General features: G+C 29.3%; 1 protein-coding gene and 1 long non-coding RNA gene across 2 annotated transcripts; both read left to right on the top strand.

Moving 5' to 3' along the window:
* Positions 1-409: 409 nt before the first annotated feature.
* LOC117910236 lies at positions 410-687 on the top strand. Its single transcript, XR_004650594.1, has 2 exons — positions 410-452; positions 572-687. It is a non-coding gene; the product is annotated as an uncharacterized LOC117910236 (long non-coding RNA).
* A 17748-nt stretch (positions 688-18435) lies between these two features.
* On the top strand, positions 18436-19238 carry LOC117910229. Its single transcript, XM_034824294.1, has 2 exons — positions 18436-18907; positions 19003-19238. The coding sequence occupies exons 1-2, from the start codon at positions 18457-18459 to the stop codon at positions 19152-19154; spliced, it is 603 nt and encodes a 200-aa protein (XP_034680185.1). The 5' UTR covers positions 18436-18456; the 3' UTR covers positions 19155-19238.
* Positions 19239-19971: the final 733 nt, after the last annotated feature.

Consider the following 19971-nt stretch of genomic DNA (forward strand, 5'->3'; position numbering starts at 1 on the left):
ATAACTCTTGACCTGTGAAAGAAAAGCTCATTTATGTTGTGGAAGAAGTTTCTTAGTACCCAGATTCCTTTTTAATTCTGTTTCTTTTATTTCTCCACTGACAACGCTATCTGTATGCAGACAAATCCTAAGCACAAATGCCATGTATTTCTCTCAAGAGGGAAAAAACAAAACAAATAAACAAAAATCTATAGATTGTTGAAGTTCCACAACTCGATAAGTCATAGTATGGCACAGGATATTTCTTCAGCTCCTTATTTATCTACCAAAAGACTCATCTTTGCCTACCAAATATGAGAAATTTTGAGATATGATAAGAAGTTGGTCGAAGTGATATCAGGTTTTTGCTAATAAAAAGGAGCTTAAATGCAAAAGAGGTCCTGCGTTGCATCTAGCTTGTGTTCTCAAACTTCCTTATTTCCGGGTCTCTTGCCTGAGCATTGTCGATCCAGGTATGCCTTATATTTCACCATTCTGGGCTGATTTGCTTTACAATTAAGCATATGGCAATGGTAACCAATTGCCCTTTGTTTTTTTTTAAAAAAAAAAATTTTATATTTGTATGTTGCAGGTGATTCTGATATCATCAAGCAAATGCCTAGTGACCACTGAGCTGACTGTTAGATGGGTGCTGAGGTTTTAGATTTCTCACAAACTATAGGACAATTTTGTTTTTTGGTACTACCATAGACAGGAGCCTCTTTAATTGTTGAAATTTTTCGTCCCATCAAAAGGGCAAATTTGATTTTGGTTAAATGACAGCAGACCTTCGAATCGCATACGGTTTTTAGAATCAAAAGAAAGATTGTGTGGGATATCTGTGATTGAGCTGATGCCCTTTTCATCCCTTGATAATCTGATTTTGGTTCCTTAGAATTGTGGGTTTTCTTTTGATATTTGCAAGCTGACTTACCCCTTCCAGAGTTCTCGGTTTTAGATTCTTGTTGAATTGAATGTGCTGTGCTTAGTGGAATAAAGATAGGTTTTTGATGGAAATAAATCATCACAATTACCAAGAGACCATCTCCCGTTTAAATTGTTTGGAAGTGCCTTCATACAAAAACTTGGTGTTTTGTAAATTTTTTTAAGTTATTTTTAAACAATCTAGAGAATCATTTATAGTAAATTTTTTACAATTATTCGATAGATAATGCTTTCAAAAATTACATTTTGTTATATAGTATTAGTTTATGTTCAAACTCCTAATGGTTTTCTTTAAAACAGGTTGACTCAAAGAAATGTTAACATACTAAGTTGCTATCACATGTAACTCCAATGTGTCATTCGGGGGGAAATGGGTGAAATTTACCCTCAAACAAACCATATACAAAATCAGCCATTCAGTGAAAGGAGAGGAGAGTATCAAAAACGCTTTTCATTTCCGGACATTTGATTGCCATCTGAATTTCACAGGGATCTTTAGCAGAAGTGATTATCACCCTTGCACTTTCACATCAAAAACTTCATACATCTTGTAGCCATCAACATTGAAATGCACCACTCCATATGCTTATATTAAATCAATCAATATAAAAAAAATCATGAATACTATAAAACAAGACAAAGAACACCTGTTTTGAGAAATGATTCTCCTTATTCTTCAACAAATGGAATGCAAAGGTTCCCTTCAGAAGTAGAACCATAGAACTCCCTAAAGAGACAAGAAGAACAAGAAGTAGCATGGAAACTGATGAAAAAAAAACCTGAAATTAATTCTTTAAACCCTAAGGCTCTGTTTGGTTCCCGGAAAATGCGAGAGAAAGAAAATTAGGAGGAAAAATAGAAGGAAAGAAAAAGGTAAGGAAAAAAATATAATATTTTTCACTTGTTTGGTTATCCATGGAAAATTCAAGGGAAAAAAAAAGTAAGGAAAAATAGAAGAAAAATAAAATCAACAATTTGTCTTAAATGGTTATCAATTTGTTGAATGATAAAATAAATTAATCCAATAAAAAAAACTGTTGAAAAATGTGAATTTTTCAACATAAAACATTGCTCATAAAAAGTCTCTGCTATTATTTTTTTTATTAATAATTATAAGATTTATGTATAAAATTTTCCTCATGTAATACAAATAAAATATACAAGTAATAACTATTTTTTCTTTTCAAGGGAACATTTATAGCTAATAAAAAGCTCTTAAAAAATTCAAAAGGATTTTCAGAATCAAAATTTAAAATTCAAAATTAAAAAGGATTTTCTAAATCTAAATTTAAAAATAAAAAACTACTATATAAAATATACTACTTTTTATCACAGTTTCTTCAATACCCATTTCAAAAGGCATCATTCTCTCTTTTGATGATCTTTTAGATGATCCTTGGGGACATACCCCACTTGAAAAGTGAGGCTATTCTTAAGGTGTTTTTGAATACCCATTTGAAAATTTTGGTGGGCTTTTGTTTCCGTTTTCAACTCAGGGAAGTTCAAAGTCAAGAGGAGGGAGCACTGACTCAAGATCAGCAGTGAACACTCTTTCAAGTAGAGCTGAGGCCCAGTTGGAACCGGAATCTCCTATCGGTATAAAGCCAACGTCTGATCACCTGGCTTTTGATCAGAAGCATCTGCAGTTTCAACAACATCAATAGTAGTTAGAGATGGCAAGTGATAATTCTAGATTAGCAGGACCATAAGAATCTCAACCAGTTGCTTCTAAACCACCCCCGGAAAAAGTTCTCAATTCTCAAACTAAAACCAAAACGGGTATCAAAACTAAGGTAAAAGTAGCTGCAAATTTGATTATCCTTAAGTTGGTTTACACAACTTCTAACAGCAACCAGCCACTGAAATTAGCCAACTATACAGAGTGCCACTCCACAACCCCATGATGCTATCTATACAAAACATATCACCTTAAGCACCTAAGACAATCAAACTAAACTCTGTGCTCTATTCGGTAGCCGCAAAAACGTAGATAATCAGAGAATTCAATAAAAGAAGAAGTCCAGAATTTGAAATTCAATTTGTAAATTATCGAAAACTCAAGAAACAACAAGTTGGTCTAAACCAAAAAAAGCATAATTTCCTCCATTTTCATCTAACCAAACAAAGGAATAATTGAATAACATGCTGAAAAGATAGATGAATAAAAAAAGTCTTCATAAGTCTAAAAATATAATAGATCAATTTCTAATAGTCAACTATCATCCATGAGTTTTGATATCAAAACTTCACGTATAGCCCTAAAACAAAAGTAAAACTAAAAATAAAAATAATCTCCATCTCAAATTAGGCATACAAAAAAGTAAGTCCAAATTTAACTGACAACCAAAGCTTACACCTATCAATTGGACAAGCAAGGAAGGCTCGAGCTGCACTCACATCACCGATAAGAGCTTGATATGCTTTCATATGAGATACATCACTCATGCCTCCAATCTTAGCAATCTTTTCAAACAATTGCTCTTCTGTATAATTTTGAAGGTTGTTTCTATCAAGAGCCGCAACAACTGCATCCATTCCAACTCTAATTGACCTCAATTCTTCACTTACAATGTCAGCATATTTTGCTTTTCGCTTTTTTGTTTCTTTGTTTGACTTTGGTGCAGAAACAAATGCATCTGCAGATGAGAAAAATGTCTCAGTTGTTGCTTCATTTTCAACATAAGTAAATGTTTCATCTCTGATCCCATGTTGTGATGATCCTAATGGAATTGTGCCATCCAAATCTTGTTCCTGGGCCCAATGAAGTTATCTTTCTTTTGCACCTACAGCAAGACTTCCTGTTGCTCGATCTTTTCCAAGAAGAATGGACGACTTATCATAATTTCTAATAGGTTTGTATCTGAGCTGAGATGCTCCTGGGTGTGCCTTTTAACATCAGAAAAAACAAATATTAACAAAACTCGAGTTCAATTCTGATAATGTCTATTAGAAATTTATAGTTATACATTACATGCAAAATTTTTATTTCTAATAACTCAAAAATAATAATTAAGTCACCTTAGTGTAAGTAGTCCATACTTCCGTGGTAGCTTCGATCATTTGAGTTGATTCAGTGAAAGCAAATCCACTACCATTTTGTAAAACTTCTTGAGCAGCATAAAAGTTTTTTTTAAAAAGTTTTCATTCTATTTTTTATGTGCTCGGAGTTACAACTCAATTCAAAATTTTCCCCAATTTCTCGCGCAACCATTGCATAAGCTGTCTTGGTGAAGACTCCTCCTATCTTTTGCCCTTTATGCATTTGCTCCATTAATCGATCAACCAAAAAGTTGTCCTTTTTATCAATCCAAGTCAAGTTTCTTTTTTCACTTACACTTTTGTGTACTTCAAAGCCTTCACTATGTTCCATCTAAAATAATACATACATACATACATACATACATACATATATATATATATATATATGTTTAAAATGAAAAGTCAAGAGGAGGAGATATAATAATAACTTCATTGTAACTCATTCAAAGTGTGATTTTAACTAGAAGAGTTATAGTTCTAAATACAATCATCGTACTTAATATGAAATACAAAGAACTATACAAGAAAAAAACCCTAAAATAAAAGGACTCATCAATGGTTTCTATTGTAATATTTCCACATATCCATGGCTATTTTCTCCCTTAAGATTTCTCGAGCATTTTTTGGTTGATGAACACTATACTCTTTTAAATGGTAACGAGTGCTTCTATATGGGGTAAGAAATCCAGTTTTTATCTGAAAACCTGCATCAGCCAAATAATATTTACCTAAGAAGCATAGACAAAGGATCTTTGTTATTAGTAATAGTCACTTGAGCTAATAAATTATTATATAATCACCAATAATCACCTGGTGGAACAATCAATTTATCAAAATCTCTCATTAATGCATTATCTAAGATTCTCGAGTCTAATGCAAATCCTTCCCAACCAAGTAAAACATATGTGAACTTCAAGTCAAAGGAACATGCTGCTAAAACATTTTGTGTTGGATAGTACTTTCGCCCTCGATACCTTTGTACAATATCATTTGACACTTTTACACAAAAATGTGACCCATCAATCACCCCTATGCAATCCTATAAAGAAACAAAATTATTAGTTTATTTTGAAATATAAATAATATTCTAATGATGTTTATTAGATAAGTAAGTTTACCTTAAAGTAGGGCCAAAATTTGGTATTGTCCTTGATTTCTTGAGGACACTTTAATCCATCAGGCTGCTTTAAGAAGACATCATCTAAAGACATTATAGCTCTAAGAACTTGATGAAAGTGACGACTAATAGTTTCACTAGAACGCTTGAAATAAAATTTCATAGTTCTATTCCTTAAATTATGACCAACAATGTGAAGGAATTTGGCAACTTGTTCTTCTACATTACTATGTGCACTATTTCTAAGACGACTTGTTCCCCGAAGAATGTTTACTAGTCTTGCGAATGCATCCTTTCCCATTCGTAGTTGATTATAACAATCTCCATTATCCATTAGTGTAAGTCTTTCCATCAAAGCATGTCATTCATAATCTCCTTCATTAGAGATTGATCTCTCCAAATAGTTTGAGCGATGATGAACTGAAACAAGAATTGCTGCATATGCAGCATACATAGCAAAGGTTCATTCGTATCTCAAAAATTGTTATAGATTTTACTTTTAATGTAATGGATTTTAGAAAATTAATTTCGTATGATTATTTGTAGGAAAAAAAATGAGCTACATCTTTGGCCTCAAAGCAGGAACAATTAACCATTTTGATGAGGTATATATGGTAAGCCTTCATTATCAATTGTCACATTGTTCTTTATGACAATTAGTGTTTCCTTTTAGTTCATTCTTATACTATTCCTTTAATATCGAAATTGAAAAATAAAGTACATACTTTATTTGGTTTGTTGTTGTACTATATATTTATGACATTATTCATGTTCTAAAATAATGTAAGTCAATCCAAGATGATTGATCTGTATGTTCAAGATGCTTTAAAGGAGTGCCATGAGTCTTTTACAGTACAATTTACATATTAGTGTTGGAGTTATCATTCTTAAACTAACTCTTTTTTTCAACGGAATTATAGGTGAGAATCAAGTTTAATCAAACTATGCTTGGGACTGATTTTTACTGGAAGACAACCTCATATTTCATAATGTCACTCATTGTTGGCATACAAAAGCTTGATCATTAAACAACTTATGAAATAAGAGGATTAAGAGAGGAAGAATGGATTCAAAAATTGATCTCCACTTCTGGCACTTTTGGAAGCTTCAATCATGCCTTAAAGAACCAGTTGGTTTATTTAAAGGTTTTGGAATCTCCTTGCATGTTGTGGAAGTGTATTTAGCTTTTAAATAGAAGTAGAATTCAAATCTAGTATCAACTTTCAATTACTACAAATTGCCGCTCAAATCTCCTTACATCCTTTTATTAGTTGTCCTTCTATGTTTCTTCAATGACAACATAATTTTATGTTACTTTGATGGAATCATTTTCTAATATTTGTCTATTTTGAGATTGTAATTTTTGGATGAAACATGAGTCGTTTCTTCTACCCTTCTTCTTTGTTGTACTTCATCTTTCTTACATGCCCAAGATTCTTGAGAATCATGTAAATTTAGTGATTGTTGTTTGTATTTGATATTAAGATTTGTTAATAATTCTTTTTTTCTTTCTAGTACTCGGTTTGTTTTTATATGTGGCTTCCCTTGGGTTTGTAATCAAAGTGAGATGCATGGAATTTTAAAATCCAAATCAGGAAAGAAAACCAGTCTTCTACAATATATATTTCAATGAGAAACTATTTAATTTGAAGCTTTGGTACAAAAAATTTTTTTTTTTGGAAAATTTTGAAATTTAGTGTCTTAGAACTTATTTTTAGAAAATGTGAAAAACATAGTAAAAATATTAGGACTATAATTCGAAAGGGTTGTAGTCAATCTAAGTCTAACTCAATCTCATTTTTTAAAGAAAATACTTATCAAGTTGTCCGTAGTAAAATCTACATTTTCTAAATTTATTCAATATATTTATATTAAAATTTAAATAATTAAGGAGACTATTTCAAGATAGTAATTAAAAATAAAAAATAAATTTATATATCTTTTTAGAAAAATGAGATAGAGTAATTACAATTTAATATTATTTTCTTAAAATTAAAAAAAATAAAATGAATATTATTAGTGTTGAGTTATGGCAAGCCTTATTATACTATACACTTTTCACCGTAACAATCAATCGACCTCCATGATGCTAACGTCAATGGGTGTGTGGGGTTTGAGGCATATGCCCCAAAAGGTTGAGATTAGGTTGCAGTAACAGGGAAAGTATATAGTAACATTAGGCTACACACAACTTAACATAACCTAATATTATTTTTTTAAGTTTAGGTTGAGATTAGGTTGGTTGGTTGGATTATATTCAAGAGGTCAAATCGATCAAGTCATATAATTTATAATCCATTCACAATGTTTTATATATATATATTTAGACCAAAATCAAAATAGTAAATTGGATTCAATTTCAATATAATAACAAAAAAGTAAAAATAAATTTATATATCTTTATAAAAAATAAAAATATATATTAAAGAATTATATTTAATATTTTTTTTTCAAAAATAAAAAAGAGAATAAATAAAATGAATACTTTAATGTAAGATTATATAAATTATAAATAATATAAAAATATTAAATTAAATTATCCAAACCTTAGTCCAAATATAAGTCAAATTGAGTTCGAGTTAAAAAAACTTTACCTAAACTCAACCTATATTAAAAATGATTACCCACCCCTGTCTAAAAGTAGGATTTGTCGGAACCTATTTTTTTTTTCTCTCTTTTAAGTTTACTTGAAAATAACCATATAGCCTTGTAATTAACTTTATAATGAGTTAAATATCTTATATTCTTTAATTTTAAAATATAATTGGTATAATTTTTGTTTTTTTAAGCAGACAACTTTCCAAGATGTAAACCTTATAAAATACTTGCATGCCATGCAAGTCTTCCTCATTGTTATGAATCATGTCTGTGATTCTTCTGACAAGTTTCTATCAGACAAATTTATTGCTATGTGCTGGTAGCCCAACCTACATATATACTCTCCTCGGCCTGTGCATGCCATCCACAAGGCTATATGGTTTTTAGAGAAAGCATATACACTTGTAAAACAATAGTATGTTTCCACCGTCACCCAAGTTAATAAATACGAGTATGAATCTTTCTACTTTGAACTTTTTAATACCTAAGATATATAATGCATAACAAATCTCTTTTGCAATGCAGCTAAGGTTTTATATACATGAAACCACACAAAAAAAAATAAAAAAAAAATGCACAGACCATTCAAATAAAAAATTATGATAATTAAGATTATATTTGATTCTTAAAAATATCATGGGAGAAAAATAATATAATAAAAAAATCATTAAATAGATTACGTATATTTGGTAAAATAATTTAATATTATATACTTAAAACTAAAAATATTTTTAAGTAATAAGTTAAAATAATTAATTTATTTTTATCAAATTTTTTTTATCTCATTTGCTGACTACGATAAAAATATATTTTACAACCATGATTCTAAGTTCATGATTCATTTTTTTTAATATAAATATTATCAATTAACTTGACTATCTAAAGTACTTTAAATATAGTTATTTAAAAAAATAAATTTATTATTTAATATTAAGAAAAATAAATATTAATTAAAATCAATAAGAATAAATATTAGTCAAAATTAATAACGGTAATTATGTCAATTTTATTATTTAGAATAAATGTTAAATTAACTTTACCTATCATTATTAATCTTAAAATAAAAACAAATAATAAAATTTAAATCAACATTTAGGAATAATTTAACATAAAATCCACTTAAATGTTTACCAAATGCTCTTTTAGTATAATAAAAAAAAGGGATTTAGGATTTAGATATAAATAAATCCTTTTTTACTACATGATAATTGGGATTAATCATCACTTATTTGCAAGCCACTTTTTGATATTATATTTTTCTGGTACAAAATGATAAAAAAAAATAAAAATAAAAAACAGAAAAGAAAAAGATACTTTGTACAAGATTAGTTATGGGTATAGTACAAGTAAATAAATAAATAGATTTTAAAAAACTCCACCTACCAACCCAAGTTGGTTTATATTATTGAAACAATAAGTCTCAATATTCAAGTAAACCATGTGCGAGACCTCGAAAAAATATCTATTGAAAACTAATGCGTATACAAGCATTGCTTTTAAAGAAGTTTCCTCTCAAAATAGAAATTTTATTTTATAAACTTGTTATTAACATAGACGAAATTATCTAATTGGAATTTTAAATATTAATATAGAATTTATTTTTTATTTTTTAAAAAACAGTCATCTTAAAGTATGAAAATTTTAAATGAAACTTTAAAGAATGATAAACCTATCAATGATGCATGCATGATAAATATATAATGTGTATTAATAAATAAATAATGTGTATTAATAAATAAATGGGAGAATTGTGTTTTGGGCCCAGGTCCAAAAATTAATAAAAGATCCTCCAAACACCTATAATTGATTGTAAGGATATAAGATTGGAATAGACAAAAATACCCTTTTTTACTTATACCCATCATTTTGTCTTTATACCACCACTCTTTACATGCCTCATCCATAAAATTCTCCTTTATTTAATCATTTTTTTATTTTTTATTATTTTTTAAACTCCTTTAAAAATAATTGAAAAATTAACATTATTTTCTATTTTTAAATTATAAATAAATAAAAATTATATTAATGATTCAAAAATTATTTTGGAACATACTTTTGAAAAAAATATTAATTTAAATGAATAAAAATTATTTTTTACATTTTACAAGTAAATAATTTAATGATTAAAACACTATTTAAAATAAATATATTTACTATTTTTTTTTCTTTTATACTAAAAAGTATTTTAAAGTTATTTTTTTATTATTATAAAATAAAAAGTTTAAAGTTTTTTTTTTAATCTTTTTCTTTCCATAGTTTAATAATTTTTTGAACATAGACTTTTGTAATAAGTTATATGAATGTTCCCAATTTGTTTATTAAGGAATTTTTTTAATGATTTGAATTAATTGAAAATTTATTGAAATGAGAAAAAAGAAAAAGAGAGAAAGAGGATAGATGAAGAGTTTTTATTTTAAATATCCAACTAAAATGTTTTCGTATTTAGAAATGGATTATATCAATACATAGTATAGTAGAGATTGATTTTTTTCTCATACAAAAGGGTTAAATGATATGTTTACTCATTTTAAATAAAAACAAGTAGTTAAAAATTATATAAATTATGTTTGAGTTTGGTTTTAAAATATTTTTTCTAGTTTTTATTATTTTTTTATTTTTAAAAATTATTTTTATTTTCTATATTGTCTCTTTTTGAAAATACATTTAATTAAAAAAATGAAAAATATTTTTAAAAATGAAAATTGAAGACCTTGTTTAATACTAAGATAATAAAAAGAATTAAATTTCATTTATTAATTATTCTTTTTTATTTTTAAACTATAATATGTTCACAATTAAATAAAGGAATTGGTCAATTGTATATTTTTTTTTCACAAAAATGTAATATGTTCATAAAAAAATTGGATTGAAGTTTTTCATCATTTTTTTAATCAAACTACTAGAATCATGTTTAATACAAATATATGCATATATGCACTATGGGAATATGAAATTTGTGTCACTATACAAGAGTATTTACTAACTATATAAGGGAAATGTACTAAGTATACAAGCAGTGTATAAGATTACCATTTATAAAAGATTTCAATCTATTTTGAACCACTCCTTTATTTTCCTTGTCACCCACAAATTGCATACTAATGTCATGCACTTTATTTAACTCCCATATGGAAATTCCGATACTTTCCCCAATAATGATGTTTGGGAAAAAAAAAAAACTAACCCTAATTCATCCATCCTTTTATTAGTTCAACCATTAGAAATATGGTTAACATACCTACATGAACATATTACTTAGGATAGATATATTGTACAATGGTATTACACTAATTGTACAAGGGAAATGTACTAAGTGTACAAGGGTGTACAAGACTACCATCTATAAAAAAATTTAATCGATTTTGAATCACTTTTTCATTTTCCTTGTCACCCATAGATTACATACCTACGTCATGCAATTTATTTAACTTTCACATGAAAATTTTGATACTTTTCTTAGTAATAATGTTTGGGGAAAAAAAATTTAATCATAATTCATCCACCATTTTGTTAGCCAAACCATTAGAAATAAGATTAATATATCTACGTGGACACACAACTTAAGAGGGATATATTGCACCATTGTACAATGATGTTACACTAACTGTATAAGGGAAATGTACTAAGTATACAAGGGAAATATACTAAGTGTACAAGGGTGTACAAGGCTATCATTTGTGAAAGATTTTAGTCGATTTTGAATCATTTCTTTATTTTTTTTGTTACCCATAAATTGTTTATGAAATTTGCACTATTATATAAGAGTGTTACACTAACTAGAAAAGAGTATTCCACTCACTGTGTAAGGCAATGTACTAACTGTATGGGGTAAATGTACTAATTATATAAGGGTGTACAAGGTTATCTTTTATGCAAGATTTTAATCAATTCTGAACTTTTTTTTTTCTTGTCACCTAAGGATTGAACACTTTTCCCCCACACATTCCTTCACCTAAAAATTGTTTTAATTTGAAATTTTAAATTTCATCATCCAAAATTTGTAATTGCATATTTCATTTAAGTAGTTTTAACAATATTTTTTCTTACTACATTTACATCCTATATAAAGGAAAATTAACCATAATATTTAGGTATTACCTTTTTTTTTTGTGAAATCAAATTAATATAAATGGATAACACATTAATGTCATTGTTTCAAATAACTTAAGACAATATAAACAACATATAATAATTGTTGAGGAAAAATTATGAATATTTTTTTACCAAACTATGTCATTTAGATATTCTCTACCAAAATTAAAATATAGGAAATAAAATTAAAATTAATCACATTTAAAGTGTTTATTACAAGTGAACTGAATGAAATATATATTTTTACTATTTTACCTTTATAAACATAATGTTAGCAGATATTAAAAAAATCATATTTAAATAGAATTAAAAAGGATAAAAAATTATCTTTGTAACATTTGTAATTTTTTTTATAAAAAATCATTAATTTAAATTATCAAGTTAATTTAAAATAATTTTTTTGTTGTAATTATAGTTTTAAAGATTCTACGATTTTTATATTATTACTTTTAATTTATTTTCTTTGATTTTTTATTTTAAATTTCATCTAAACTTGTTTTTTCTTACATTTATATGTTTTCTATTATATCCTTATTTAAAGTGATTTTCATCTAATTTGTATTCCATTATATTCTCTTTTCAATTTTAATGTGTTGTTATACCTCTTTACATAACAAAAGATTTTATTATTTTTCATCTACAAAACTTTATACAAAAGATATCATGTACGAGGAAAAATAAAATAAAAAAAGAGAAAATTATGATATAATTTACATACACATCTCTTAATATGATACATTTGCTTGACTTAATGACATCATGCTTTAATAATTTAAATCATGTCAAGTCCACATCTATTTTAGATTTAAAAAGGCATTTGAATATTTTTCAAATTATTAAGTTATAATACATTATTCAATTAAAAATTAATTATCACCATTAGTTAAAAGATGATCATGTTACAAAATAATATATTAAAACAATATCAATGTATTGTCCAAAAAATAGAGAAAATATTCAAATAATTGTCTACAACCTTAAAGATATTTATATATATATTGGATAAAAAAGAATAATAATATTTTTTAAGGTGTTTAAAAATTATTTATTATATATTTTGTAAGTTTAAAAAAAAAATATTTTATGAGGTATTTAAAAAATTTTACTTTAAAAATATAGTAATAATCCTTTTCAACCATTGATTACCAATATTTAATTTATTAAGCATGGTTTTTGGGAGAAAAATAATTGATGAAAATAGTAACACCTTTCTAGAAAAGAATTAATTTACATGTCCCACCGATTAATATGTGAGATAAAAAGATAAGGTGAATGATGAAAGAGAGAGGGAAAAAAAGAATGAAAGAGAGTGGGAAGTTAGTTGTTTTCTTTTTCTTTTTGACAATAAAGGGCATTTTCGGAAAATTAAATGTTTCATATCCTTCTTTTCAATTTGTAGACTTTCTTTAGGTGTTGGGTTTAAATATGAAACTTATGAGGATCTTTTATCAATTTTTGGGCCCAGCTGGGCCCAAAACACAATTCTCCCTAAATAAATACCCAATAATAATGTAAAGATAAAGGTTGTATTCCAAAATCCCCCAAATGGAAGCATGCAATGTTTGCTCTTGATATTGAGATTTGTTTATATTTTGATTAAGACTTCCATGGGTGAAAACCTCTTCTGGACTTGCCCCCGTCAGAAAACTTCTCATCCACTCACCAAACACAATTCAATTCACCACCCAACCTATTTCAAGTAATAAATGTTGGGTTTACAAAATTGAGATGGCAAGTAGTTTATAAGTTAATTAATACATTTTTATTTTTTATTCATAATGATTAAAATATTTAAAATTTATTAAAAAATTATATTATATTTTTAAATATATAAATGTATTTTGTATATTAAATAATACTATATATCACTATTATTTAGGTTTTATTATTATATACATATTGTTAAGTTCTTTTCTTCTTGCAATCAAAAGTTTGATTTTTTAATTGTAAACTTTTATTTTAGAAAATGAATGATAAAAAATTAAAATAAAAAAATGAATGAAAAAAAAAATATAATACATATTTAAAAGGGAAAACTGATCAAAAGGGACAAAAATCCCTTAATATTGTAAAACTAACACCCCCCCCCCTGCCCCACTTTTAATAGCCTCTAAAATGACCCAATCTGGACAAAAATACCCCTCATGTACATCAACTCTTTTTTCCCTCCCATTCTAATTTTATTTCCCTCCATTCACCTTTTTTTTTATTATTATTTCTTCCATTTTCTCCTTTTTTTCATTTTCTCTTGTTATTTTGTTTCTCTCTTTTTCAGTGCATTTCTTCAAGTCTCACACAGTTTCTTTTCAGATTTCTTCAACTTAAAGCGCTTTAAGTTGTGGTTGGATAAACAGTGTACGTTTATTTTTATTTTTCCATATTTTTTTCTTTCATGTTTTATTTATTGAATATTTTCAAACATTTAATGAGATGTAGTAAATATTTAAATAAGTTTGAAATTGTTATAATTTTTTTAATATCATTTACAGCCATGAAAAAATGGATTAAAAGAAGGAAACAACCAGCTTAAAAAGTGTAGTGTGGAGAAACATTGTCCATATGGACAAATCAAATGATGGTAAGTAATAAAACTTATGGAATTTTATGATGGTTTTGGTATTGTTTGCATATTTGTTCTTTATATATATGTAAATATATGTGTTAATAGAGTTTTGATACGAATATTAAGTTGAACTTGACGTAAGTTAAGATTGTATATAGTTATTTTATAGTAACATTATATTATTGTTATTTTATTTAATTATACTCAATTTGAGTTGAATCATTTGTAAATTACCCTTGACATTAAATGAATTACAACATAACCAATCTTTTAGTAAATAAATATATTTTTATTGTTTAAAATAGTTTAGAGTTACAATGTCTGAATTTATTTAATAATTATATACATTGTATTTCTATATCATTATTGGTATTATTTGAGGTAGTAAAGATGATTAATAATGTTATTTATTTGTTGTTTATTAAAAAAATAAATATGTGTAATGAAATAATATGTATTTAATAATTGTTAGAAATTTGAGGCTAATCCAACTTATGGTAATCACCCTATAGGGGGGGTGAATAGGGTGATGGTATCTTTTTCACAAATTTAAACTATGCAAAAATAAGAGACAATTATATGCAAGTATATAATAAACAAAATAAAGATAATTGCATATAATTTAAAAGAGTTAGGGAAGAGAAAGTGCAAACACGAGAGTTTATAGTGGTTTGGCACTTCCTTGCCTATGTCCACTCTCCTCAACCTCCTAACCGAGTGAGGGTTCCACTATCTTGAAACTTCAACCAAGCTTCCAATCTCTTTACAATTGGATTATGGTTCCAATTCACCCTCTTGGACTTTTGGCTCCAAGCACCCTTTACACTTCTCAAGAGATATCCCACTCTTGAACAACCTCTCAAGTGATAGCCCACACTTGAGAAAATTCCTCACAAAGATATACAAATAATGATCTCTCAAAATCCTAGTAATAGAACTTTAGGCTCAAAGATACAAGAAAAACTAGGATTGAATGGTGCACTAAAGATATGCAAGTTATGAAACAATGGTGCACTCAAAAATACTCTTCCAAGACTCAAATATAATCAAGAATAATTTGGGAAGGTTAAACTTATGAAACAATGAAGATTGGATCCTTTTTATCGAAGAAAAAAGCCAAATTAGTCGTTGAGGGTTTGACCGGTCGAGCTAGGGGTCGACCGGTTGACTAGTCGTTGGGAAAAGTGACCGTTGGGCCTCAACCGGACCTCGATCGGACCTCAACCAGTTGAGGTTCAACCTTGATCGGGAAGAGAAGGCCACTGGAAAAGAGAAAAACTTTTTGGCCTCCCTCAACCGGTCCTCGACCGGACAAGCACAACTGGTCGATCGGTTGAGCCATTTTTTTGGCTCAACACTCAACCTTTTTCAACTTAAAACCTTTTAACACAAGTTTCAAAATCATTTAACACAAGGTTTTAGTTGAAAACATGAAATCATCCAATTCTTAAGATATTTAAAATAATATTACTCTTAGATGATTTTGGTGCATAAATAAATAATGAAATGCATGAAAGTCCTAGTGCACCAACAACCTTACAAAGAGATCTTAAGAAGCTTTGGTCTTGAAAAACTCTTCTCTTTGAGGTGGTCTTCTTCTTCATGATTTTTCCTTGGCTTGACTTGTCTTTGGATTGCTACTTTGGAATTCGTCTTGCCTAATCACACTTGAAATATGATCATTAGTTCTAAATCTTGTTTTGTTATCATCAAAATCAAGATTAACCAAACCTTGGTTTCACAATAATGAATGAGTTTTTAAAAATTAATACCTACTCATTGGTGCTAATGCTATGATGTAACCATAGTTCTGAAAGGCGCGCCTAGGCTCGGGGTGACACGACGCCACCCTCCGGCGCCTCGCCTGAAGGGAGGCGACGCCCCATCACGAAGGCGCCGCTTCAGCGCGCAAGGCGCTCGCCTCCGGCAAGGCGCGAGGCGGTCGCTCGAGTCGCCTCCGAGGGTCCGACCAGGTACGCACTCCTCTTTCTCCTTCTTCTTCTTCTTCTTTTTCTTCTTCTTCTTCTTCTTCTCCTTCATGTCGTCGAGTTGCAGAGAGGAGGCGGGGCCATGGGAGCCCTAATTTTTTTTTTTATATGCTGGGCCCAAAACGACGCCATTTTGGACCCTGTTCATTTAAAAGAACAGGGACCAAAATGACGTCGTTTTGGAGCCTGTTATTTAAAAAAAAAAAAAAAAAAAAGGCCAAAACGACGCCGTTTTGGCCTGTTCCTCCCATCCAGCCCCCTTTTCTGGCTTTCTCAACCCGAGACCACTGCCATTCCTTGCCCTAGCCTCTTCCATGCTCGAGAAGTGAAGAAGAAAAAGAAAAAGAAGAAGAAAAATAGGGAGAAAATAGGATAAAAATAAAGGGGAAATAGTCACGTACCTTCCGGACCTCGGTATTTTTCTTTTTTCTTCACTTTTCTGCATTTTTTTCCATTCTTATCTCATAACTCTCATTGGTAATTTTTTTTTTAAAATATAAATATTATATTTTGAGTTTTTGACATGAAAATTTTTACAAAATAAAAATAAATAAATAAAAAGCACTCATATGCATATTTGTTGTTAATGTGATATTTGATAATGTGATATGCATTTTTTTTAATTTTTTTCTTAATTTAATTATAATTATTTTATTGTTGAGTATAGATAATTTGTTTGCAAGATGGATAATGAGAGTGAACTCAAGTGGACTCTAGTGCAAGTGGAAGAAAAGATCCGGGGTGGAAATATGGTCGTTTGGTTAATGAAAAAGATTTGAACACCATCATATGCATTTTTTGTGATAAAGTAACCAAATGAGGCATATATAGACACAAACAACATCTTGTTGGTGGATATAGAAATGCTAAAAAGTGTAGAAAATGTCTGGAACATGTTAGAGAAGAAATGGAAGAGTATATGAGTTCCAAGAAAAATCAAAAAAAGCAAATGAATATGGGGAGCGAATATGTTAATGAAGATTTGTTTGGTTTGGAAGATGAAGATATTGGTGAGGAGATTAATAGTAGAACGAATGTCACCAACATTTCTAGTGGAGGTAGTAACCGAGGAGGAAGTGGTGGTAGGACGTTTTCTTCAAAAAAACCAAGACAAAAAGGTCCTATGGATCATTTTTTCACTCATAATGCAGAGATGGTTGTTCAAAATCAAAGGAGTGTAAAGATGAATCAAACTACCATCAATGATGCCTACAAAAAGGAAGCAAGAGAAAGAGCTTGTATGCTTATCACAAGATGGATGTATGAGGCTGCTATTCCATTTAATGCAGTCACATATCCGAGTTTCCAACCAATGATTGAGGTTATTGGCCAATATGGTGTGGGTATGAAGAGACCAACTTTTCATGAGGTACGAGTTACTAACCTTAAGAAAGAATTGGCTCTCACAAAAGATTTGATGAAAGATCATATGATAGAATGGGGGAAAAATGGATGTTCAATTATGTCGGATGGATGGACCGATAGGAAAGAGAGAACTTTGGTGAACTTTTTGGTTAATTGTTCAAAGGGAACCATGTTCATGCAATCCATTGATGCTTCTTCAATGATTAAGACGGGAGAAAAGATGTTTGAGTTACTTGACAAATGGGTAGAGTAAGTTGGTGAGGAGAATGTTATTCAAGTTATAACAGATAATCACTCAAGTTATGTGATGGCAAGTAATAAATACTATTTCTTAAATTTTTATTTACTTTTAAAATTTGAATTATTTATCTTGAGAACTTATGTAAATTTATTATCTACAATTTCATATAGGGAGGTTGTTAGAATTAAAGCGCCCACATTTGTATTGGACACCATGTGCTACACATTGCCTTGACTTGATGTTGGAAGATATTGGAAAACTACCAAACATCAAGAGGACATTGGAGAGGGCTATAGCACTAAATGGGTATATTTATAATCGCTCAGGGCTACTCAACATGATGAGGCGGTTTACTGGACAAAGGGAATTGCTTAGGCCTGCTAAGACTCGGTTTGCAACTGCTTTCATCACATTATCGCGATTGCATGAACAAAAAAACAATTTGAGGAAGATGTTTACAAGCTCAGATTGGTCAGAGAGTAAATAGGCAAAAAAGCAGAAGGGGAAAACTATAGCCAACATAGTTCTAATGCCTTCATTTTGGAACATTATTGTGTTTTGCTTAAAGGTTTCAGGTCCCCTAGTTCGTGTGCTTCGTTTGGTTGATGGTGAAAAAAAAGCTCTTATGGGATACATCTATGAGGCCATGAATAGAGCTAAGGATGCAATTGTGAGAAGTTTTAATGGAAATGAAGAGAAGTACAAAGAAATCTTCAACATCATTGATAAGAGGTGGGAGATTCAGCTTCATCGGCCTTTGCATGCAGCAAGGTACTTTTTGAACCCGGAATTCTTCTATGATAAGCCAGAAATAGAGCATGATACCGAGATTATGAGTGATTTGTATAAATGCATCTTAAGGCTAACAAGAGACCCTGCTAAGCAAGAAAAAGTTGTGGCCGAAGTGAGTTTGTTCACAAATGCCCAAAGACTATTCGGGAATGAGTTAGTTGTTAGGACAAGAAAGACTAGAGCACCAGGTTAGTTTTTTAGTTTTGTTTATTTAAATGATTAGATTGTATTTTTGCTAAAATAGGTGAATTGTTTCACTAAATTGTTAATATCTATACTACAGCTGAATGGTGGGCTGCATATGGAGCTTCAGCTCCAAATTTGCAAAAGTTTGCAATGAAAGTCCTCAACTTAACATGCAGTGCATCAGGTTGTGAACGAAATTGGAGCATCTTTGAAAATGTGAGTGACCAAATCCAAAATAATTACAAGTAATAGTCTAATAGAGTCTTGAATGTAACTTAAAAGTTAAAACTTTAAAATATATTTACGAGCTTATGAATTTTTGCAGATTCATAGTAAGAGGAGAAATAGGTTATCATCAACACTTGAATGATTTGGTGTACATCAAGTATAATCGAGCCTTGAAGAGAAAATACAATGAACTTAACACCATTGACCCAATTTCCTTGAAAGATATAAATGATAGCAATGAATGGTTGATAAGGAGAATGGAAGATGAGGATTCTCATGGAGGTGCACAAGATGATTTTGTATTTGATGATGACAATTTGACATAGGGTGATGTTGCTAGAGCTGCTGGAGCTGAGAAGGCCAGGTTTGATACTAGAGCTAGAGCTAGAGCAAGCTCAAGCATAATACCACCAACAAGGGGGATAGCTTCAAGTTCTAGAACTTTGCCTTCTCATTCACTAATAGATGAAGATGAAGATGAAGATGGAGACATGGTTGATTCAACAGATGAAGAAGATGGGGAAGGCTACAAATGTGGTGATGGAAATGATGATGATGATGATTTTGTTGATTTAGAGGAGGAGTGATGATTGCTTATTGTGGACAAATTTGTGATTTAAGTGTTTTTTAATGATGTTTTTGAATTGTGGACAAATTTCATGTTTTGGACCTTTAAGTTTGGAAACTTTGGATTTGGATATGTATTAGGCAATTAGCAATATGGATTTGGATTTGTTTTTATGCTTGGAGTTCTTTATTTTTATGTTTTTTGTTTATTAAATTGAAGTTTTGGATGATATTTGATGATTTATGTGTTTAGGACAAATAAATGATTGTT

The sequence above is a fragment of the Vitis riparia genome, unplaced genomic scaffold (genome assembly GCF_004353265.1).
Source record: "Vitis riparia cultivar Riparia Gloire de Montpellier isolate 1030 unplaced genomic scaffold, EGFV_Vit.rip_1.0 scaffold658_pilon_pilon, whole genome shotgun sequence".
Classification (NCBI taxonomy): domain Eukaryota; kingdom Viridiplantae; phylum Streptophyta; class Magnoliopsida; order Vitales; family Vitaceae; genus Vitis; species Vitis riparia.